The 24,283-nt window shown below is 44.3% G+C and overlaps 1 protein-coding gene across 1 annotated transcript; it reads right to left on the reverse strand.

Annotated features, from left to right (window-relative positions):
* Positions 1-1,779: 1,779 nt before the first annotated feature.
* Positions 1,780-21,600, reverse strand: olfml3b (olfactomedin-like 3b). Its single transcript, XM_063043733.1, has 3 exons — positions 21,392-21,600; positions 16,329-16,611; positions 1,780-7,491 (listed from the first exon to the last, which is right to left on the reverse strand). Exons 1-3 carry the CDS (start codon positions 21,497-21,499, stop codon positions 6,707-6,709), a joined length of 1,176 nt encoding a protein of 391 aa, XP_062899803.1. The 5' UTR covers positions 21,500-21,600; the 3' UTR covers positions 1,780-6,706.
* Between the last annotated feature and the right edge of the window lie 2,683 nt (positions 21,601-24,283).

Here is a 24,283-nt window from a genome sequence, read left to right on the forward strand (position 1 = left end):
GACCCGGAGAGTCTCCATCAGGAAATAAGACCATTATGTATGGCTTTCCTACAGAATGGCTACAAGATGAAGGAAATCAATTGGCCAGGGCCAATGAAAAAAACCAGGAAAGCTAACTACAAGGAGGTACCTGTCACTATCATCTGTCTTCCCTATATTTCCACGGTTTCTGGAAAGATCACCAGGATTCTGAAGAAATACCGAATTAAGACCATCTGCAAGCCTGTAAGGAAACTCAAATCACAGCTTATGTGGGTCAAAACTGACCAGGGGCTCAGGAGGGCTGGGGTTTACAGGATTCCCTGTGAACACGGAGTGGCGTATATCGGCCAGGTGGGACACATAATGGAAATCTGCATCAAGGAGCACAGGAGACGTGTCTGTTTGGGTTACCCAGAGAAATCGGCGGTAGCAGAGCATGGCATTTGCAATGGCCATAGTATTGACTTCAATGGCACAAAACTACTGTTCTGTGCCAATGGCTTTTGGGATCTCCTGGTGAAGGAAGCCATTGAAATAAAAGTAGAAGGAAAGAATTTTAACAAAAACCAAGGTCTCGCTCTAAGTAAGAACTGGGATTTGATTGTAAACAAGGTAGGAGAGCGGAAACCTGATTGGATGAGGACAAACCAATCAGGATGGATGGATGACGTGGGTATATATACCACCGGACTAGAGATGCCAGACATCATCCCTGATGAAGATGGCAGAGTCTGTCTTCGCAATGTCACTTATAATCGATACCTGTACCTGGCTGGAAGCCCGTGAAAAGTTTATTTGTCCAATACTTGCAATTAATTGGCTTCCATGACCTCCACTTACAATGCAAAAGGAGGCCATGGACCGACGTGTCGGAATGGGAATGGGAATTGGAATTAAAATTATAATGTTGCTTCTGACCCTATTTCTTCCATTATTTATGCAAAGCACAAAGTCTTAATTAGTGCTTAATTGTACAGGAATCCAGCAATTCCAGGGATAGCAATAGTCACTAAGGGGAGTAGAGGATAAATTAGATACCATTAGGTGAAGTTGGGCTGGTTCTGTTTCAGAACTATCCAACACCTATAGGGTCCTCAGGTGGTAAACTGTGATATTAATTGACGGGATCTGGAAATCAAAGACCATCTAGACAAAATGTTCATGTAGATTTGTCAATTTAAGATAAATTCTCCTTTCACCCCTATCAAGACAGACTTTATCCAGCATTCACAAATTCTGACCAAATGATCTGGAGTACTTATCTAAATGTTGAATGCAATCTAGGGTTGATAGTGGCCAGACTCATTTTATGTGGGATCTTCAGCGATGGGGATTATCAATGGTATGGTCAAATTAGAGAAGATGAAGCTGATCCTCACAGGACAAAGATCACGAATGAAATGTAGTGCCTGAAGATGTGTGAGAGTCAGTGTCTATAACCTTTCAGAAAATATATACTTGGAAAAGAAAGAGTATCGATAGGAGTGGTGAATAAGGACTGATTAGGCTGCTCTTCAAAGCCAGTCAGGTCAGGCATGATGGGCTGAATGGATCTAGTTGTTCCATATTGCATTGTGCAAACCACTATGTGGCACGGTAGTGTAGTGGTTAGCACAACGCTTCATGGTACAGGCGGCCTGGGTTCAATTCCCGCCTCTGGCTGTAAGGAGTTTGCAAGTTCTCCTCATGACCATTTGGGTTTCCTCCGGGTGCTTCACTTTCCTCCCAACAGTCCAAAGACATACCGGTTAGTAGGTTAAATGGTCACTGTAACTTGTCCTGGGATTAGGCTAGGGTTAAATTGGGGGATTGCTGGATGGCTCGATTGCTGGATACTCCACACTGTATCTCAAAAAATAAATATTATTCCTGGAAGCTATAGACTTAGTACTTCCTATGACACCAGAACAGCTAACAGAAAGACTTCCATTCTCAGTCTTAAATGGTATGGAATGCAAAGCATTTTAATTGCTTATATCAACTAGTCTCTCGGTTACTGATTATAATTAGTACAGATCGCTATAACTATAAAATGGTTACATAAAAAGGTAATACAATTAATGGAGAGTACAATCAAGATATACGTTGTAACGTAGTTGACATTGCCGCGATGTGGTGACAGGAGCTGATGATTCACTAAGTTCGTGCTGGGGCTGGGCTGCAGGGGGCAAATTCATTTTGTGTTCTCGTGTCAGTCGGCAAGTTCATGCTAAAATGCTATTGATAAGCCCGGGGCAGAGTATCAAGGAACATGCTTAGTAATAGGAGAGTAACAGGACTTTTCAAAGCCAAGGGTGGATCCAAAGACTGGCTATTAAAGATAAATTCACTGTCATGGTATTAAGAAACTGGTTCAGTGCTAGGACTTTAATGGTTGAGTTCAGTGAAAGGGTGGTAAAGATGAACTGTGTCAGCTAGCCCAGTGGCAGGATATTAAGTTCAGTGTGAGGGTATGCCCCTCGAAATATCAATCAGGGGCAATGTCAGAGGTTGGGCTTTTAATACAGAGAGCAGCAGGGGTGCCTGCGATGTTCTGTCAGGACTGGTGGTAGAGGCTGACACCAGTTATGTTCCTTCAAATATCAATACTGAATTCCATACTGAGCCACAAACAGAATGATTCCTTTTCCATCTATGGCAGTGAAAATGTTGATTTGCATTCCGACGTGGGACGTGACAAGCAGAAATCCATGTTCCCTACTGTAACTAACAGCATTAATGAAATAATAACCTGGTATCAGAGCTGGGTGTTTATGGGACGAATATCTTTGTAATCACAGGTTTACTCTGTAGGTATTGACGGAGGTCTTGTTTATCCCAATGCCTGCTATAAAAGGCCTGGTTCATAAAAGTGTCGGAAGTTAAGACCCAGTCAGTGACAGTATCTGGGGTGGAGAGGTATGGTCCTTCACACTGTCTGTAATAAAGGTTCGAACAATGACGGTGTTAGTGCTAGACAACCAGTCGTTAAAGGTGTCTGACGTAATGTCCACGATAGGATTGAAAGTAGAAGTGTAGTTCCTAACAGGTTGTGGATTGTGGGGGGTATCTGGTCACAGCATCTAGAACAGTCTTCTAATACATGAAAGTGCCTGGTCTACACCACGAAGCATTTGGACATGGCATTGTCTAAGATACAGGTCTGGTCATGGAATGGAAGTCTAGTTTTTAGCAGTGTGTGGAGGGAAGTTTAGGGGGGGATGGCAGAGGTAGGGTTTTAATACAGAGAGTGCATGGAGTCTGCGGTGCTCTGTCAGGGGTGGTGGTAGGGGCTGATACAATAGGAGCATTTAAGAGACTCTTAGATAGGCATATGGATGAAAAATAGAGAGATATGGCCTCCTTGGGATGAAAAGATTAGTTGGATCTTGGAGTAGGCTGAAATGTCAGCATACCATTATGGACTGAAGGGCCTGTAATATGCTTTGCTGTGCTATGTTCTAATGTTTGGAATGAATTTTTGGGAAAAATGGCGCCACAGTAGTGTAGCGGTTAACGTGACATTATTACAGTTAGAGTTCGGAGTTCACTTCCAATGTCATCTCTAAGAAGTTTGTATGTTCTCCCTGTGAATGCATGAGTTTCCTCTGGGTGCTCCAGTATCCTCTCACAGTCCAAAGATGTACCGGTTAGTAGGTTCATCGGTCATTGTCAGTTGTCCCGTGACTTGGCTGGGGCGGAATCGGTGGGTTGCTGACAGCGTGGTTCAAAGGCGGGAAGATCCTTTTCAGCGCTACTTCTCTGAATAAAATGATGCTTTCAATAGAGGTGTTTTGTTCAATGACAAACTTTGGGATGGATGAAGAGCTTCTGGACATCAGCTGAACCATGAGATCACCTGATACTAAACATTCAGAAGTATAGATTCAAATTAATGTAAGGCTTATGATGCAAGGCAGTAGGAATTCAGTGCCACATTCATTGGAATGGTTCCACTGAGATATTTTATTATCATACTTCTTTTTGGAATTCCTGCTGATGAGGTTGCAACTATCCTCCGTGTCAGTGCTGCTGTGTCTCAGTGATATCACTCCCATCTCTGAGTTAGTAGTTGGTGGGTCAAACTCATTCTTCAGAAACTTAAGCGAATAACCTGCTCTGATTTTCAGTTCATAATGTGGGACATAGTACCGCGGGCATCAGCCTTTGCTGAGATACCCATCCACCTTTTTAGTTGGGGAGTTCTTCCTGTTTTTCTCACCACAGCTTCATATTCAAAGTTCATATACTGTAGAACATTGACAACCATAACACAGTAAAATTCCTTCAGCCCACAGTATTGTGCCAGCCTTTTAACCTACTTTAAGGTCAATCTAACCCTTCCCTCCTATATAGCTCTCCATGGTTCTATCATCCACGTGCCTATCTGAGAGTTTCTTAAAGTCCCTAAAGTACGTGCCTCTTCCACCATCCCTGGCACCCACCACTTTCTGTGAAAAAAGTTACTTCTGACATCTGCCTTACACTTTCGTCCAATCTCCTTAAAATGATGCCCCCTTGTATTAGTTATTTTTGCCCGGGAAAAAGTTTCCAGCTATCTCAGTGGAGTGTGGCAGAACAGAGGGATCTGGGAATACAGAACTAGAAACCCTTGGAATTGGCATCACAGGTAGACAGGGTCTTAAAAAAAAGTTTTCGGCATATTGGCCTTCATTAATCAATGTATTGAGTATAGAAGTTGAGATGTTATGTTGAAGTTGTATGAGATGTGGGTGAAGCCTAATTTGGAGTAGTGTGTGCAGTTGTGGTGACCTGCTGTATCTACAGGAAAGTTATCAATAAGCTTGAAAAAGTTCAGGGAAAATTTACAAGGAGCTTGCAGGATTTGAGGACCTGAGATGTGAGGAAAGGTTGAATAGGCTTGGACTTTATTTCTTGGAGCACAGGAGAATGAGGGGGAAACTTGATAGCGGTATACAAAATTATGAAGTGTATAGTTAGGATAAATGCAAGCAGGCTTTTTCCACTGATGCTGTGTGAGACCAGAACTAGAGGTCATAGGTTAAGAGTGAAAGGTGACATATTTAAAGGGAACCTGAGGAGGAACGTCTTCACTCAGAGGGTGGTGTAAGTGAGGAACAAGCCTTTAGCAGAAGTGGTGGATGAGAGGTTTGGGTAAGTACAAGGATGGGAGGGCTAAGCTCCAGGTTCAGGTCAATGGGACTAAGCACAATAAGAGTTGTGGCTCAGAGACTAGATGGGTCAAAAACCTTTTGATGAGCTGTAGTTCTGTGTGTGTGACTCTGCATTTGATCTATACCTCTGATCATAGTGTACATTTCTATCAAATCTTGTTTCAAAGAGAAAAGCCCTAGCTCACTCAATCTTTCCTCATAAGACATGCTCTCTAATCCAGGTAGCATCCTGGTAAACCTCCTCTGAACCCTCTATAAGCTTCCACATCCTTCCTATAATGAGGTGACCAGAACTGAACACAATATTCTAAGTGTGGTCTAACCAGAGTTTTAAGGAGCTGCAACATTACCTTGCAGTTCTCGAACTCAAAGTCCTGACCAATGAAGGTCAATATTCCATTGGCCTTCTTAATAACTATATCCACTTGAAAGGCAACTTTGGTGTGGACCCCAAGATCTCTCTGTTACTCCATGTTGCAAAGAATCCTATCATTAACCGTATGTTCTGCCTTCAAACTCGACCTTTCAAAGTGAATCACTTCCCATGTTTCAGGGTTGAACTCTATCCGTCACTTCTCAACCCAGCTCTGCATCTTGTCAATATCCTACTGTAACCTACAACAATCTTCTACACTGTTCCCAACTCCACTAACCACCAAGTCATCTGCAAACTTATAAACCCACTCTTCTATTTCCACATGAAGTCATGAATTAAAATCACAAAGAACAGGGGTCGGGGGTCCCTGTACAGATCTCCAGAGAACACCACTGGTCACCGAGATCCAGGCAGAAGATTCCTCATGTACAATCAACCTCTGCTTCCTATGGAAATAACAGTTCTAAATCCACACAGCCAAGCTTCCCCAGATTCCATGAGGAACTTTATCAAATGTCTTACTAAACTTCTATACACCACATCCACAGCTCTACCTTCATCAATGTGCTTTGTCACATCCTCAGAATTCACTCAGGCTTGTGGGCCATGACCTGCTCCTCGCAAAGCCATGCCGTCTATCCCAAGATATATATATTCCATTTGATTTTTTATTTACAGCTGCTGTTGCATGAAGTAGGCTGTGGGCTTTCCTACATTAGATGGGCTGAAGAGCCTGCTCTCATGCTGTATGACTCTACGACAACATTAACTGCTGCCAAATTACTCAATAAATTGTGAATAATTGTGGAATGTCATAAACGACACTGTATAAATGCTGTTTTTTTGGGAGAACCGATTCATATTCACACGAAGTTGCAGTGCTTGTGATTTTAACTGCAGTGCCTGGTTTTGTGCAAAAGTGCTTGTTGCATTCCTATTCCACTGTCATACAGCATATACTGCCCTGTCTCTCCGTGCCTCTTTCAAATGACTACTGCAGTTTGCATCACTGTGCCATTACATGTAATGCATTACCACTGATATGAACATTATTAATTATGTATTTTTTTCATTAAAGATATGGCTGACTTTAGCTAATCAACCATCTGAGAATAAAGTTATTTTCTCCTCCTTATTCTGGTTCACTGCTGCCTTTGGGGAGAGTTTCATTGCCCAGTCCTCCTGTCAATAATTTGTATATAGGAGCAAAGTTTTACAGTTCTGATTTTGGTTTCAATGTCAGCCTGTATATGATTTGGTATCCATCATCCCAAGCATACAGCTGCTTCTCCCTTGGGTTGTACTTAATGCTGGAGTGAGCTCCATACCGCTTGGGGAAATATAACAATGGTGCCAGGTCAGTATTTACCATGTCGGTGACATCATACACACACTGGATACGTGAGCGACTACGGAGCTTGCTGTTGTACACCACGTAAAGCGTGCCACAGATGACAAAGGCACTCTCCGCATTCTCAATGGGACATGGAGTGTCCCACATCTGCTCAATGTCCAGTGTCTTGTGGTCCAACCTGGCCAGGCAGATGTTCTTCTCATTGTCTCTGGTGGCATATATGGCCCACAAGCCATTCTCGTCCATGGCTAGGTCGATGTAGTTGAACGGTGAGAGGCCATACACCGGGATCTGTTGCTCAGCTGGGAACATGGCGCTGTCTGACACCGTCTGGTTCTTCAGATCAAATTTGATGACTTGAAACTGAGGCTCACTTCGGATGTAATATAAGAAGCCTTTGTACACTATGTGACCTGTGCCAGCCCATGGGTAAGGCAGTTTAATTTTCTTTGCCTTAATCAAGCCAGTAAAGTCAGTGAAGTCCTTCAGTCTTGTGAATTCATAGATTGTGTCATTACTTACGCCATCAAAGACATACACCTTCTCAGTGTCTGACATCAGGTCCTTGATCCACAGGCCAGAAGCCGTCTCCAACCTTTTGACTATTTTCATTGCTTTGATGTTGAAGACCATTTCTTCACAGCCTGGAAAGGAACACAGTGAAACATCAAAGGGTTGAAAAGAAAAGAGGGCCACAAGTTGAAATGGGAAGCAGAAAACATTCCTTTGGTGGAGAGCATTCTGACTGGCTGCATCTCATCCTGGTATGGAACATCCCATGCACAGGATTGCAAAGGCTTATAGATTTAGCCAGTTCCAACAGAGATATATACCTCCCCACCACGGCGGGCATCTTCAAGAAGCTGGTGTCCACCATGAGACACAGGAGCAGAACTGGGCTATTAAGCTCATCTCCTCTTGCCTTCTCCTTTTAACCATTGATGCCCTTACTAATTAAGTACCTATCAACCTCCACTTTAAATATACCCAACGACTTGGCCTCCATTGCAGCCTGTACCAATGAATTACACAGATTCACCATCCTATGGCTAAAGAAATCCTTCTTCATCTCTGTTCTAAAGAGATTTCCTTCTATTTGACCTGGAACAGGTCAAAAGCTTTAAGTTCCTCGGGGTCAATATCACAAATGGCCTGACTTGGTCTAACCAAGCAGAGTCCACTGCCAAGAAGACCCACCAGCGCCTTTACTTCCTGAGAAAACTAAAGAAATTTGGCCTGTCTCCTAAAACTCTCACTAATTTTCATAGATGCACCGTAGAAAGCATTCTTCTAGGGTGCATCACAATCTGGTATGGAAGTTGTCCTGTCCAAGACCGAAAGAAGCTGCAGAAGATCATGAACACGGTGCAGCACATCACACAAACCAATCTTCCGTCCGTGGACTTACTTTACACCGCACGCTGTCGGAGCAGTGCTGCCAGGATAATCAAGGACATGACCCACCCAGCGAACACACTTTTCGTCCCTCTTCCCTCTGGGAGAAGGTTCAGGAGCTTGAAGACTCGTACGGCCAGATTGGGGAACAGCTTCTTTCCAACTGTGATAAGACTGCTGAACGGATTCTGCCTGACCCGGATCTGGGCTGTACCCTCCAAATATCCAGACCTGCCTCTCGGTTTTTTTGCACTACCTTACTTCCCATTTTTCTATGTTCTATTTATGATTTATAATTTAAATTTTTAATATTTACTAATTTTAACTATTTTTAATATTTAATATTTGTAATCAAGGGTGTGTGAAGCTCAGAATCAAATATCGCTGTGATGATTATACGTTCTAATACCAATTGTTTGGCGACAATAAAGTATGAAGTATAAAGTACTTTGAGGCTGTGCCCTCTGGTCCTAGACTTCCCCACTATTTGAAACATCCTCTCCATATCCACTTTACCCAGGCTTTTCCATCTGGTTGCTACCATCAGGGAGTGGGTACACGAGTCTGCGGGCCCACCCACAACAAATCAGGAACTGCTTTTTCATCCCTCCGCCATCGGATTTCTGAATGGTTCATGGTCAGAAATAGTATTTTTTCTGTAATATTTATTTAATTTTGTAACTTATAGTATTTATTATCTTTGCATACAAAACAGCAAATTTCACATCATGTAAGTCAGTGATAGTAAAGTTGACTCGGACTCTGATTCTGAACACTTCTGACCATCACTGATATCAACGGGAGAAAAGCCCAGTTGAGCACAATTTGAAATGGGCTCCTGATTTGTGAAATAAAGTAAACCTATTGCCAGAAGATTCAAGAAATGCAGGTAAATACTGAAGGAGATTGGCAAAATATTTTGCCGCACCTTTACAATCTGAGTCTGAGTCAGGAAAAGATGCCAGTGCTATGGAAGACTTCCTGCTTGGTTCCTGTACACAAGAATGCTACTCCATCTGAACTTAGTGACTACAGACCAATTTCCCCCACATCTCATATGATGAAGGTGCTGGAGAGGCTGGTCCTGACTTACCTTGGACAACAGGTGAGATCTTCATTGAACCTTCTACATTTTGCCTACCAACCTCCCAAGGGGGTAGATGATACCATCATCTACCTGTTGCAGAGAGCTAATTCCCACCTGGATGATACTGGTGGCATTGTGAGAATCACATTTTTTGGTTTCCCTAGTGCCTTCAATACAATCCAGCCACTTCTTCTGAACAAGAAGTTGCAAAGGATGGGCGTAGACAAATCCACTATCTCCTGGATTACTGACTACCTGACAGATAGACCGTGATCTGTGCGGCTGGGTAGTTCTCTGTCTGAGATGGTGGTGAGTGGCGCTAGAATACCACAAGGGACTGTCCTGTCTCTGTTTCTGTTCACACTGTGCATCTCAGACTTCCAGTACAAATCTGAGTCTTGTCACTTGCAGAAGTTCTCTGATGACTCTGCAGTGGTTGGGTGTATCAGGGATGGGCAGGAGTTGGAGTACAGAGGACTGGTGGACAAGTCTGTGGAGTAGTGCGGGAGGAATCACCTGTTCCTGAATGTGGATAAAACCAAGGAGATGGTGATTGATTTTACGAGGAAGAGGACTGTGATGAATCCTGTATACATTCTGGGAGAGGAGGTTACGGTAGTGGAGGAGCACAGATACTTGGGTGTTCATCTCCACAACAGACTTGACTGAGTAAACCAACACCAAGGCTGTTTACAAGAAGGGGATGAGCAGACTCTATTTTCTAAGGAAACTGAGATCCTTCAATGTGTGCAGCAGGATGCTGAAGATCGTTTACCAGTCCTTTGTAGCGAGTGCAGTCTTCTCTGCAGCTTTATTTTGGGGGAGCAGCATCGGTGCTGGTAATGCTAAAAGACTAAATAAGCTCATCAAAAAGGCTGGATCCGTCCTTGGCTACAGCCCGGACTCTTTTGAGTTAGTGGTGGAGAGGAGATCACTAAACAAACTGTTATCTATTACGGACAATCTAGCACATCCTCTCCATGACTGACTGAATAAGCAGTGAAGCACCCTTTCAAATAGCTTCACTCAGCTCCACTGTCACAAGAATCGTTACAGAAAATCGTTCCTACCAAATGCAATCAGCATATACAACAGTTCATCTCTGTGCAACAGGAGAACACACATCATAGTACAATAGACTGTTTTATTATTTCATACATTATTATTGCACATTGGTAAATTATTATTGTGTATATTATTATTTTGTACTTTATTATTAGTTAGTATTACTGTTATTATATTTATTATTATTGCTAAACCTGTTTTTAAATATTGTTGTTGTAGTAATGAAATAATTTTCCACTCGGAATCAATAAAGTACTTATTATTATTATTATTATTATTATTATTTATTTTAATTAAAAGCACCAAAATTGACACAAAGGGAAACTTGTGGATGACGTGGGTCTGGAGGGCACTACCATGAGTTCCAGTGGTGGAGATTCAACTGTGCGGTTTAAAAGAAATCTGGACAAATATCTGAGATGAAGGATGTGCAAAAGCTCTGAGGAGTAGGACTGCATAAATTGCTCTTCCTTGGAGTCTGGAGGAGATTGATGGGCCAAAGAACCTCCCATGTTGTCATAATCAATCTGAGATTTTGTACTTTTAGTACTTGCAATACTTTTTCTTTGGGTCCTCCCTGAAGTGCATGTTTTATAAAACCATAAAACCATAAGATATAGGAACAGAGTTAAGCCGTTAGGCCCATACAGTCTGCTCTGCCATTTCATCATGGCAGATCCATTTCCCTCAGCCCTAATCTCCTGCCTTCTCCCCATATCCCGTCATGCCCTGACTAATCATGAATATATCAACCTCTGCCTTAAATATACACAATGACCTGGCCTCCACAGTTGCCTGTGGCAACGAAATCCACAGATTCACTGATCTCTGGCTAAAGCTTGGTACCTTTCGTAGAAAAATTACCTGGGCTACCTATAAACTTGGTTCACGCAGTGATTAGAAAGAAAAAAATTGCTATCCTAGGAAGAGATGCTTCAATCTAACTTTAGAGTCATAGAACTCTACAGCAGGGAAGCAGACCTTTTGGCCCATCTAATCCATACTAGTCCTATCGACCTACACCCAGTCCATAGCTCAGCAAACTCTTCCCGTCCATGTACCTATTGAAATTCCACCAATTCAAGCTCTTTCTGTAACTCAGGTCTCCAAGTCCCAGCAACATCCTTGTAAATTTGCTCTGCACTTTTTCAGTCTTATTGATACCTTTCCTGAGGGTAGGTGACCAGAACTACACACAATACTGTAAATTAGGCCTCACCAATGCCGTATACAACTTCAAAATAACATCCCAACACCTGCACACAATAGCCACACACACAAAATGCTGGAGGAACTCAGCAGGTGAGGCAGCATCTAAGGAAACGGGTAAACAGTTAACGCTTTAGGCCGAGACCCTTCTTCAGGGTGTTGCTTTGGATTTCCAGCATGTGTACATTTTCTCTTGTTTGTGGCCTGTACTCAGTACTTGGGTTTATGAAGGCCAATGTGCCAAAGTTGTTTTTATGATCCATTTACCTGTGACATCACATTCAATGAATTATGGATCTATATTCCTAGACCCTCCTACTTAACTACCACAGTCCTCAGCGCCTTACCACTCACCATTTAAGTCCTACCTTGGTTGGTCCTCCCAAAGTGGAACCAATCACTTGTCTGCATTCATTTCTATCTGTCACTTTTCAGTCCATTTTTCCAGCTGGTCCTCACCCTGTTGCTAGCTTTGATAGCCTTCCTAACTGTACACTACATCCCCAATCTTGGTGTCATCTGCAACTTGCTGATGCAGTTTACTACATTATCATTCAGACTGTTGATATAGGTGACAGACAACAATGGACCCAGCATTGATCCCTCTGGCACACCACTAGTCATCAGCCTTCAGCCAGGGAGGCAGCCATCTACTATCACTCTCTGGCTTCTCCCACAAGCCGATGTCTAATCCAATTTACTGCCTTACCCTGAATGCTGAACAACTAAACCTTCTTGAATAACCTTCCATGTGGGCCCTTGTCTAAGCCCTTGCTAAAGTCCATGTAGACAACATCCACTGCTTGGTCTTAATCAGCATTCCTGGTAACTTCCTTGAAAAACTCTATAGGATATCTTAGCCATGATCTACCATGCACAAAGCCATGCTGACTATCCCTAATTGGTTCACGTCTATCCAAATGCTCATATATCTGGTCCCTTAGGAGGTTGGGAGACGATGGTTCCTGATGGTGACTCCTTTGCTCTACTTCCATCTTTAATATCTTTATTTTTCCTTCTCAGGGTTCTGACCTGGAGTTATGCACTGACTTCGGTTCTTTGCTGGAATGGGACCTGCTCTCGGGGTCTCACAACTGGCTGCTATTCAATATACCAAGGACGTGGCCTAGAAGACTTGTGCACTTTTGGAGTTTCGGGATTTCGTGGCTCTGGAGGTGGGCAGACTCGAGGTCGGTGTTGCCGCCTGGTGTGTCGTGGGAGTACACGGAAAATCGAAAGCAGTGAGCTGGCTGCTGGCTGTGTGCCCAGAGACCCGAGTTCTTTGGGCACAGAGCTCAGAAAAAGCGATGCAAAAGACTTTTAACATTGTAAGTCAGTGAGTTATTTGTTATGTCTCCCCTCTCGCTGCGATACTGGGACACCTCTTTTTCCCTTATTAGGGAGAGAGGGAGAGCCTGTGGTAAGTTAAATACCGGGTGAATGTGTAGTCCTTGGGGTACTGCAAGTCTGTGTCTTTATTGATATTTTGTTGCACACTTGAGTGCTTGATGGGGGGGCGCCGATGATTTTTTCGCTGGTGGGGGAGGGGGGACCATTGCTTTGCCGCTGCTTACACGTGGGAGGGAGGGGAGCGGGCGGAGACTTTGGCGTTCTAACATTTAACTGTCATTCATTCTTTGGGACACTCCTCTTTTTTTGTGGTTGGTTGAGAAGAAAAAGAATTTCAGGCTGTATATTGTATACATTTCTCTGACATTAAATGTATCTTTGAAACCTTCCAATAGCTTACCCACAAACGATGTCATGCAATATCCCATCTTATTCTTAAAGCCTTTCTTAAAAAAAAACTTTGTTTCCTTTACCTTGGAATGTGCGGGAAAAATACTTGACTTCATTTTACCCTCAAAGAGTGTGGAACGAGCTGTCAGCACAGGTGGTGCTGGCAAGCTCGATTTCAACGTTAAGGAGAAGTTTGAATAGGTACAGGGATGGTAGGGGTAAGGAGGGATATGGTCCCAGTGCAGGCTGATGGGACCAGGCAGTTAACTGGTTCAGTAATGACTAGATGGGCAGAAGGGCCTGTTTCTTTGCTGTACTTTATGACGCAATGCCATGTGAAAAGGTTGGCACCAACAGCAGAGCTGCTGCCTTGCAACAAAGGAGATTGGGACTCATTTCTCACCTCGGATGCTATCTGTGTGCACTTTGGGCATTTTTCTTGTGACTGTATAGGTTTCAGCCTCGTGGCCTCGTTTTGTAACGCATTCCTAAGGCTGGCAGGTTGGGTTGACTAACTGACTATCTGTAAACTGCCCCCAGTGTATTTGTAGAATCTGGTGGTGAGGATGTGAGTGTGAGATTAATCTAAGTGCCATATACAATGAATGGTTCAGCATGGACTAGATGGGCTGAAAGGCCTGGCCTTGCATCGTTCTGTGCTCCTATAAATGGTCATCAAGTACTCGGTCTGTCTCAATGCTGCCTCATTCTGTGACGCTATCGTTCTTTATGAAATCAGAATCAGAATCAGAATCAGGTTTATTATCACTGGCACATGTCATGAAAATTGTTAACTTAGCAGCAGAAGAAAAATAAGTAAATAAGTAAATCAATTGCAGTATACCTATATTGGATAGATTAAAAATTGAGCAATATATATTAAAATGTTAGGTAGTGTCCAAGGATTCAACATCCATTTAGGAATCGGATGGCAGAGGAGAAGAAGCTGTTCTTGAATCGCTGATTGTGTGCCTTCAGGCTTCTGTACCTCCTGCCTGATGGTAACAGTGAGAAAAGGACATACCCTGGGTGTGGAGGTCCTTAATAATAGCGGCTGCCTTTCTGAGACACCGCTCCTTGAAGATACCCTGGGTACTTTGTAGGCTAGTACCCAAAATAGAGCCGACTAAATTTACAACCATCTGCAGCTTTTTTTGGTCCTGCTATAATTTCAGCAAAGAATGTTATCTCATTTTCATTCCCTTAAGTCTTGTTGTAGGGTGGTGGGGTGGAGGTATGTCTCTACCACAGGAGATGTAATGCTCTCCTTCCCTCCGCTAGCCTGCAGGTCACCCTTGGGAAGATGTAGCACCTGCTTAACACCCCCCGCCCCACCGATCAGGGTCACGTGGAGCCATGGAAGCAATTGGTGGATGGTCAATGAGCAGCTGGTGCAGATCACAAGTCCTGGTTATATGACCACTGACACCAGGTAGACAATCTCTGAAGAGTATTGATAACGGTTGGGATTGCTTGTCTTGTAAAAACACTGCCCAGAAGAACCACTTCTGTAGAAAAATCTGCCAAGAGCAGTCATGGTCATGGAAAGTCCATGATGACCCACGTCATATGACACAGCACATACTGATGGTGACCACTTGTGTAGAACTAAGTAGTGTTGGTTATATCATTTGTTTGATTTGACATCACTAGACCTGTTCAACAGCATCTCGATCTATGTATTTCACATACATGGATGGTCAAATTTTTAGAAATGAACAAGTTCTAGATAAAATTCACTAGTATTGCACAAGACAAGGGGATTTCTAAGACACCAGATTTTTGCATAGCTCCACAATACAACAGTAGAAGCTCCAGAAATCTCATCCCTGGGAGGGATGTACACAGGACTCTTGTTAAAACAATGCTTCCTGCATTACAAGCACCACATACATGCTCACACATCAATCTATGTGCACTCCACAGGCTATCATATAAATTCAGGAAGTTAATTAGATTGAATAAAAAAGAGAAACTGGCTTATATTTTCCTTTCTTTTCTGGAGGACCAGAGATTGCTGTTGGCACATCTGATATTACGGGGTTTGACGTAACAGAGCTTAGAATGACTTAGAGTGGGGTGAGATTAACCTGGCTCAGTTCCACATCATGCATCTAATATTACAATGTATCTTGTACTTCTTGGGTATAAAATATTTTAAGGCATATATATCCAAGCTATGTTTCTCTTAAAGTGTTCATCACCATAATGATGTGCTGTGTCTTATGATGTGGGCTATCATGGTCTCACGACCATGACTGATCTTGGCAAATTTTCTACAGAAGTGGTTTGCCATTGTCTTCTTCTGGGCAGCGTCTTTACCATTATCAATATTCTTCAGAGATTGTTTGCCTGGCATCAGTGGTCGCATAACCAGGACTTGTGATATGCACCAGCTGCTCATATGACCATGCACCACCTGCTCCCATGGCTTCATGTGACCTTGATCTGGGGGTGAAGCAGGTGCTGCATCTTGCCCAAGGCTGATCTGTAGGCTAGCAGAGGGAAGGAGCACCCTGCACTTCCTTTGGTACAGACATAGAAACATAGAAACATAGAAAATAGGTGCAGGAGTAGGCCATTCGGCCCTTCGAGCCTGCACCGCCATTCAGTATGATCATAGCTGATCATCCAACTCAGAACCCTGCCCCAGCCTTCCCTCCATACCCCCTGCTCCCCGTAGCCACAAGGGCCATATCTAACTCCCTCTTAAATATAGCCAATGAACTGGCCTCAACTGTTTCCTGTGGCAGAGAATTCCACAGATTTACCACTCTCTGTGTGAAGAAGTTTTTCCTCATCTCGGACCTAAAAGGCTTCCCCTTTAGCCTTATCTCCACCCTGCCACCCACCTTAAAACATTAGACTACCAGAAATCATTTGGTGGTTGATTAGAAAAGTTTCAATAAGCAACATTGAACAATAAGGACCAGATTACTTTGAATAGTGCGCTCAACAATTAATAACTTATTGATCACCTCTTACCTGCTATCTTAAGCTTGCGCTTCTTCTTTTCCTGGGCGCTTTCAGCAACTTGTTCAGTAAATTTCTCATCTACCTCCAGACAGGTGGGTGCTGGATTTCTAGTCTCCAAATAGTCTAACTCCCTCTCGATGCGATCAATACGGGAATTTGCAATTTCAAGGTTGTGTCTTTGCTCTTCTTTCTCTTTATCCAAGTTTTCAACAAAAGCAAGAATCTGGTTCTTAAATTCTCTGTATTCTGTGGAGTATCTCTGTGTTTGGTCATACCAGACAGCAATTCGTTGCTGGTGAAAAACAGTAGAAGTTAATTCTTGGAGTTCTGCCAAGTACTTGAATTTGAGTCTACTCCAGCCTCAGTTTATGTGTTCTTAATTCCTTGACATTGACACCTCTAGATTCAATTATTCTAATAACGCCCCAGCCATTCTCTCACTTTAGATTCTAGTTATTGTGAGCTAGTTCAAATTTCTGTTACTCATATTCTGACTTCTATGAAGTCACATTCACTTTTCTCCCCAGTGCTCAATGTCACATGAACTTCTTGATTGGTGCTACTTCTAGTGTTAATGTCACTGAATTTCACTGGTGTGATGAGCCTAGTGGAGTTTTACTATTCTGATGTTACTATATAAATACCGATTTCCTTTTGCAGTCGGATTGAGGCGAGGATAATGTCTTGTATGTCTTTAGAATCCTTCCAGCTACCATATTAATGCCAATGATGAGGAGATGTAGGTCCAAGAAAGAGGGGAGATGGGAAGAACTTTCAATCATTGAGTACTTACGATGGCAATTAGACGCTGAAAGACATTACATAGCTTTCAACAAGGAACAGGGAGAATGGATAGGTCGTTCAGATTGTTAGTAAATGATGAAGGGCTGAATGGCCTCCTTCTGTAATCTTCTATGCTTCCAGAGGCCAATGGTGAAATAAAGGACTCCTTTACCCAAGTTAGCTAGATTTTGAGAGCCAGTGTGAAAAAAATTATTTCTACCTGCAATACTTCTATAAGTAATAGAATGTGTTTGAACAAAGTGAAGCAAAAAACCTGTGATATTCTATGATATTCTCCCTAAGCTGGATGACCAATACTCTTGTTTGGCAACTAATGAATCTGCCATGGTTGGTCTGTCCTGAAACCTCAGTGATCCCAGTTCCCATACAACGTGATATAGACTGGTAATGAAAGGATCTTGCAAAGAGGGCCATGTGAAAGTTGGTGATCAGTGCTGGGGCCTTGGCCTTTTGCCAGTAATGGATGGATTATGAAACTTGATTGCACTGTGTAATTTGTTTTAATGTTACACCTTTCACTATCACACTCAGTAGTGTGTTTACCAAATGATGTACTGGACACAATGTAACACAAGAAAGCAGCATCCATCATCAGGGAACCCCACCATCCAGGACATGCTCTCTTCTTGCTGCTGCCATCAGGAAGAAGGTACAGGAGGCTCAGGACTCACACCACCAGGCTCAGGAACAGTTATTACTCCTCAACCATCAGGCTCTTGAACCAAAGGGGATAACTTCACTTGCCCCATCACTGAAATGTTCCCACAACCTATGGACTCACTTTCATGGACACTTCATCTCAAGTTCTCAATTTTTATTGTTTATTTATTTACTATTATTTCTATCTTTTTGTATTTGCAGTTTGTTGTCTTCTGCACACTGGTTGAAGGCCCAAGTTGTCGTGGTCTTTCATTGATTCTGTTATGGTTATTATTCTGTAGATTTATTGAGTATGCCCACCAGTAAATGGATCTCAGGGTTGTATATGGTGACATATATATACTTAGATAATAGATTTATTTTGAACTTTTGAACTTTGAACAAGAATTGCAAGAGCAACTCAGTGGGTCAGGCAGCATTTATGGAGGGAAGTAGGCAGCCAATAGTTTGTAGAGTGACTCTTCATTTGGACTAGAAAGGAAGAGGGGAGAAAGCTGATGCCGATGCATGGAGCAAGAGCTGGAAATCTGACTTATGAGTTGAAACAAAGGTTCAAAGGTAAAAATGCCAGGGAGTCAATGCCAACAATGATTCAATAAAATCTTAAAACTCTCCTGGCACACTGCATGTTTATTTATATCAATGAGAATTCATCTCAGTTCAACTGCAAATCGTGAAATGTAAGCTCCACTAATGTAACTGCACAGTGGATGGTGTCTATTTTATTCCAGAAATTAGTCAGTTTCCCAGGATTGTTTGGTGCTCAATGCAACCTTGTATGATATCTAGTTCAGTATTATTTGCAGTTATCTAACTATGTTGATCAAGTTCTGCTAAAGGGCCTCCTGGTTCCAAATCAATTGGGGAGTCATTCCAACATTGAAGTGAAGTTTGGACTGAAGGGAGTGGTATGGAGGGTGGTGGTCCTGGTGCAGGTCTAGGCAGCATAATAGTTCAGCATGGACTAGATAGGCTGAAGGGCCTCTTTCTGTGCTGTAGTGTTCTATGACTCCATGAGTCCACTTTTAAATCACATGCAAGAATTATTGAGTCTCCACTATAAAGTATGGTCTGATAGTGCAGTAGTTAATAAATGTGACGCTCTGGGGAGGGGGCAGGGGGTCGTGGTTGACAGCCGCCCCTCATTTCTAATGACCAGTATTGTTTATTGTTCTTGTGTTAAAATGCTGTTGTGGGTTATGTTGAGAATTTCCAGTTCATTTATTGTTACATGCTAGCCTGGGCTATACAGTTATTTGCTTGTGTATTTGTGGGTCACCCTGACTGTAACCGGGGTGTGTGATGGTGGGGTTCACTCTCCGGGTCAAGGTGCCTGGTCTAAAATATTTGTTGAGTTAAAGAGCTTCCTCATCTGTCATCATGGATCAAATGCTGGACACGTTGGTGTCAGGAGTGGGATGTGAGATCAGTGACGAGATTGAAGAGCTACGACATCGGATAAATTGCCTTAAGACCCGAGGAGTAAGACTAGGGACTGAGCTGTATGCCTCCCCTGCACCCACAGGTAGGTCTCGTGAAGATGAGACCTGGAGGGAGGACCTGGGAACCGAGTGCTGTGCCTTCCCAGTGAGCCCTGATGGAGCGAGTGTACCCAGGCTCCCCAACCTGGGGGGCAGAGCGGAGCACATCAATCACCTCTGTAGTGACCCGCATCGGGGAACCCAAGATGCCGCATCCATGGGAGGACAGGCACCATGGCAGACGCCGCCAGAGCAAGAGGAAGACCAACGGGTCTTTGCAATTAACGCGCACCCTGAAGTTCCCCAGGTACAACGGTACCAGCCGCCTGGAACCTTACCTGTTGCAAGTCATACTTGCTGCCTGGTACAGCAGGTGGAACCCTACTGAGACGGCGGTGCACCTTGTGGTACTAGAGGGAGAAGCCCTGCGGACCCTCCACAACCTAACGCGGTGGAGCAGCGTGACTACAGGGCCCTCGTAGTGGCGCTGGAGCGGCGTTTCAAGCGGAGACCATTGGCGGAAGCAATGAGGGAAGAACTGTACGGCAGGTGGCGCCATATGGGAGGAAGCCTGGGGGCATTAGCAGCTGATCTTCGCTACTGTGCTCAGCGCGGCTACCCCCAGTTCCCTCCTGTGTCCTGGGAGGAGCTTGCCCTTCCCGCCTTTGTAAAGGCGCTGATGCCAAAGGGCCTTCGGCAGCATGTTCGCATCACAACACCATCGTTGCTGGATGAGGCGCTGGCTGAGGTGGAGAGGGCAGAAGCAATTTTCGCCCCCCAAGGTGTTCTGGCATCGCCCGATACCCGGCAAGCCCAGGTTTGTGTCACCGAGGTGGAGGAGGAAACTGATGAGGTGGAGCTCGTGAGACAGGCCCTCCCAACACCGCAGGCCACGAAACGATCCCTGCTAATGGTGTGGTGAGGCAGGTAAATTGGCCTGGGTCTGCTCCACACCGGCACCACGCCACAGCTCAGAGCAGTTGTCGTGAAACGCCGAGCGGGCAGCGGCTACCGTGTCCTCCAGCAGAATCCCTGCGTTGTCACCCCTCTAGGTGGGCCATTTGGGTGAAGAGCAAGGCTTATACGTGGACTGCGTTGTGGGGGGGGGCATCAGATACCGTGCCTTGGTGGGCACAGGGACAACCATCACTATCATCCATCCCGGTGTTCTCCTCAACATGGACCAACCATCCCCGCCTGGGTGGTTAATGACGGTGGTCCAACTGGCTACGGTCTCTGGCGACTGTGCAGCGATGTGAGGGAAGAGGAGGCTGCACATCACACTGGGGAAAAACACAGTGGAGGACGAGGTGTGCCTCACCAACATCCGAGAGTCCTGCATCATTGGCCTGGACCTGCTGTCCCGCTGGGGGACCCACGTGGATGTGTCGGGGGCAACAGTCTACCTCGGTGCTGAAGCCGTGGCTCTCTGGCTGGGCAGCTCCAGGAAGCATTCGCACTGGGGGCAGCAACCACCGCTGGTTTCACAGCGGCCTGTGGAAGTGCAACGCGCCTCGCAGAGGCCTAACACAACACAGCCGAACCACGGGCAGGTGACAGTGATGGTGCTTAACGTGACAGCCAGCGACAACCTCCCCACCATGGACCAGCAGCTGCACAGCAAGCAGGTGAGCGATCCTGTGCTGGCCCAGTGAGGGAATGGCTGAGTGTGGGACGAGGTCTCCACCCTGGGCCCAAGACCAAAGCCCTATACTCACAGTGGGGAATGCTGGAGGTGCGTGATGGGTTGATGTTCAGGCGGTGGCAGTTATCTGGTGGTGACAGACCTCTCTTGCAGCTGGTGCTCCCCCGGGGCTCCGCCCCATGCGATTTGTATTAAGTTCTGCCATGTTTGCGCTATTCGGAACATTGGCAGGAATGCTCGGATAGCTTAAAATGCACAGTAAAACAGCCCCAAATGAACCAAATAGAGCAATATTAAAAATAAGCAGTCAGACTTCAGCTCCAGTCAACAAAGAGAACGCACTCCTTCCACACAAAGCACAGGAAACTGGAGAAGGGAATGTGAAGTAGAAATACTTGACTCAGCAACTCGTGGGCCACAAACAGATAGAAATGTTTTTTTGTTTCCCTTCTTCATAGATCAGAAAAGATTTGTGGACTCACCTCGAAAGAATTCAGCCTTCTCTCAATATATTCCATGAATTGTGTTTGACACCGCACTGTTAGAGTAACGGCTGATGCCACAGCGAGGAGTTTGATCAAGGTCCCCATCTCCCGAGATGTCCCAAGACTGTGACTTGAAAGGGAGTGCGCAGTTCTCCGAGTCCCAGCACTGAGAGAATCGGGTGCCTTTGCTTCTCTGCTGAAGCTAGTTCCAGCTCATGGCTTTGGAATGCACCAGCAGACAAGTGGGGGTGGGTCTCAGGACTGCACAATATTCCCAATCGGACTCTTATTCATTCCATATGTTTTCCTCCTTGTTTATTTTAAGGGTTAAGGAAAATTGGATAAAAACACCAGAAGTGATTTTGTTTAATTAAACATCAGGATAGCCATCTGGAATGGCAGAGGTATTTATAACTAAGTTATAACTCAGGCATGTTTTTAAAGTCTTGGCTGCTTCTACACATTTCTATGACTTTAACAATAACGATGCACTGTTCATTTATATAGCAATTTAAATCGAGAAAACATCCCGTGGTATTCCACAGGTGAGTTATTGAATCCGATCGGGCACACGAAGAGATTTAATACAATTCTGATCTGGGAGTGAGGCTTCAAAGAGAGTTTTGAAAGAGTGGAGAAGAGGTGAAGAACTGTGGTGGAGGGTGGGGTGGGAGAAGGTGGTGTTCCCAAACTGAGATCAGCTGGGACAGATGAAAGATGCAAATGCTTGGAAAAAACAGAATTAAAGATGAAGATTAAAGATTACTTTTATTTATTACATGTACATTGAAGCAAGCATTAAAACAAACACTGAAACATATCGTCTGCATCAAGTCAAATCAGCGAGAACTGTGCTGGGCAGCCCACAAGTGCTGCCATGCTCTGGCACCAACATCGCATGCCCGCAACATATCAATCCTATCTGCACGTCGTTGGAACATGGGAGGAAACCAGAGCACCCAGAGAAAACCCATATGGTCACAGGGAAAATGTACAAATGCTTTATAGACAGTGGTGGAAATTGAACTCCGATCTTACAGGAGCAAAATAAAGCATTGCACTAACCATTATGCCCGAGTGCCGTCCTATGTTAGGCATGGTAGGATTGGGGGATCCATGGGATCTGCAGGGTTGTTGATTACAAATGCAGCCCAGGAGGTATACAGTAGTTCAAATTCAAGTTTAATTGATGCAGCCAAATGAAACAACGGTTCAGCGGGGCCAAGGTGCAAAACACGGTACTAACAGTCAGACACAGCACATATAGTCATGATAGTAGAAAATCATAAGTTACAAGAAAATATATAGCCCATGTCCCTGTGTGTCATGGCCTGAAGATTGATGGTGCAAGAGATGTTGCCTTGGAGCCATGTTTCAGCGAGAACAAGTACATAGCAGTTCCTCATCATGCAGACAAAAGCAATCCAGCTTGTCCTTCATCAAGTGAACACTAGAGGGAAGCAACGACAAGAGGGCATCTCCCCCAACCCAGCACAGATTCTAATGCACCTGACATGCTTCTACTCTCTATCACACTGCCCTGGAGTCTCCTCCCCTGGGCGGCTGCAACAGGTGACCCCGCGGCATGAGGGCCTGGTCAGTGCCACAAGTGAGGTCACACAACTCCCTGCTGTTGGTCTCATCAATGAACCAGTGAACCCGACTTGCTGTATTCTACGTTACCAATGTCAAACAGGGTCTTGTGATCACAGGAAAAACATCCAAGACAATGATTTGCACAACTTGTTGGAACGCGCACTGCCTCCGCACACCAACTTCACGCACCACCTCTGACGCCTTCCTCCTTGGGTGGCTGTAGTAGGCAAACACATGGTGTGCGGCAAGTCCAACTCCACTGCCATTGAACAGCTCAGCAGTGGGACAGATCTGCAGAACTTGATGTTCTCTATATCCAGCAGGGTCTTGCGATCGAGGAAAACATGCAGAGGATGAACAATTACAACTATGCAGAAGGGACTACTGCGATTGAGTTCACCACCATCTTACCAGAAGCTGAGCAGGTGCTGTGGGGCCAGGAGCACTTTGTGAGATAGTATATGGATCCTGCAGCAAATTAATGTGCTGCAGCCCGACTGCCTGATCCCATTGTGTAGGGCTGGGGATAGAAACAGCAGCTTTGAGCAGGAAAATAATCTATCTCAGTGACTTCTGCTGGGCATTGAGGTGAGATGCATTGCTGAACATGGAGTCTTGGCATTCATTGCTCGACTGTAAAGCCGAATAGAAGTGGATGGATAAATGAGGTTGTAGGCTTTGCTGTGAAGTGTTCTGTTCATTCTGCAATGGAATTTGGTGGAAGATAACGCTCCACTCAGCATATATATATTTTCCACTAAATAATTCAGTACTTTTGTCACCCAAATAAAGAGCATATAGAACACAATTTCATGACCCAAGTATCTTCGTAAGTGCTTGATGCAACTACGTCCGGAGAACAAATACAAAAGGCAAATTTCTATACTGATGAAACTCTGAAACAAACAGAAAATGTTGACAACAGCCATCAAAAACAGATCTGCAATCTAAAAGACTGGGGAGACAATTAGGCCATTTGGCCAACAGACTCTGCTCTGCAAGTTGAAGTTAGTCTATATATCTAATTTAGTTTTGTAAATGATTAAATCAACTATTTTACTCCAGGATTACCAAATGAAGCAAGCGGATGTTCATTTAAATCTGTATCTGGCATTTATCTGGAGGTGATGCCCTACGTTTATCTCCTTTCTGTGACTTCACACGTATCGGGTAAACAATTTGTCTCTCTGGGAGGTAGGATCCTGCCAGCATTGGATATCAAATCGCTGACAGGATGTTTGTGTGAGAGGCTTCAGGAATTGCCCAAGAGGAGTCTGTGGAGAGTTTGGCATG

Source organism: Mobula hypostoma, chromosome 3 (genome assembly GCF_963921235.1).
Source record: "Mobula hypostoma chromosome 3, sMobHyp1.1, whole genome shotgun sequence".
Taxonomy (NCBI): Eukaryota; Metazoa; Chordata; class Chondrichthyes; order Myliobatiformes; family Myliobatidae; genus Mobula; species Mobula hypostoma.

Excerpts from the sequence above, each read along its gene's own strand:
- olfml3b (XM_063043733.1), bottom strand. The coding sequence starts at position 21,499 with ATGGGGACCTTGATCAAACTCCTCGCTGTGGCATCAGCCGTTACTCTA. Across the intron at positions 16,612-21,391 it reads GAAGGCTGAATTCTTTCGAG|CAACGAATTGCTGTCTGGTA; the intron begins GTGAGTCCACAA and ends GTTTTTCACCAG. Across the intron at positions 7,492-16,328 it reads GCGCAAGCTTAAGATAGCAG|GCTGTGAAGAAATGGTCTTC; the intron begins GTAAGAGGTGAT and ends GTTCCTTTCCAG.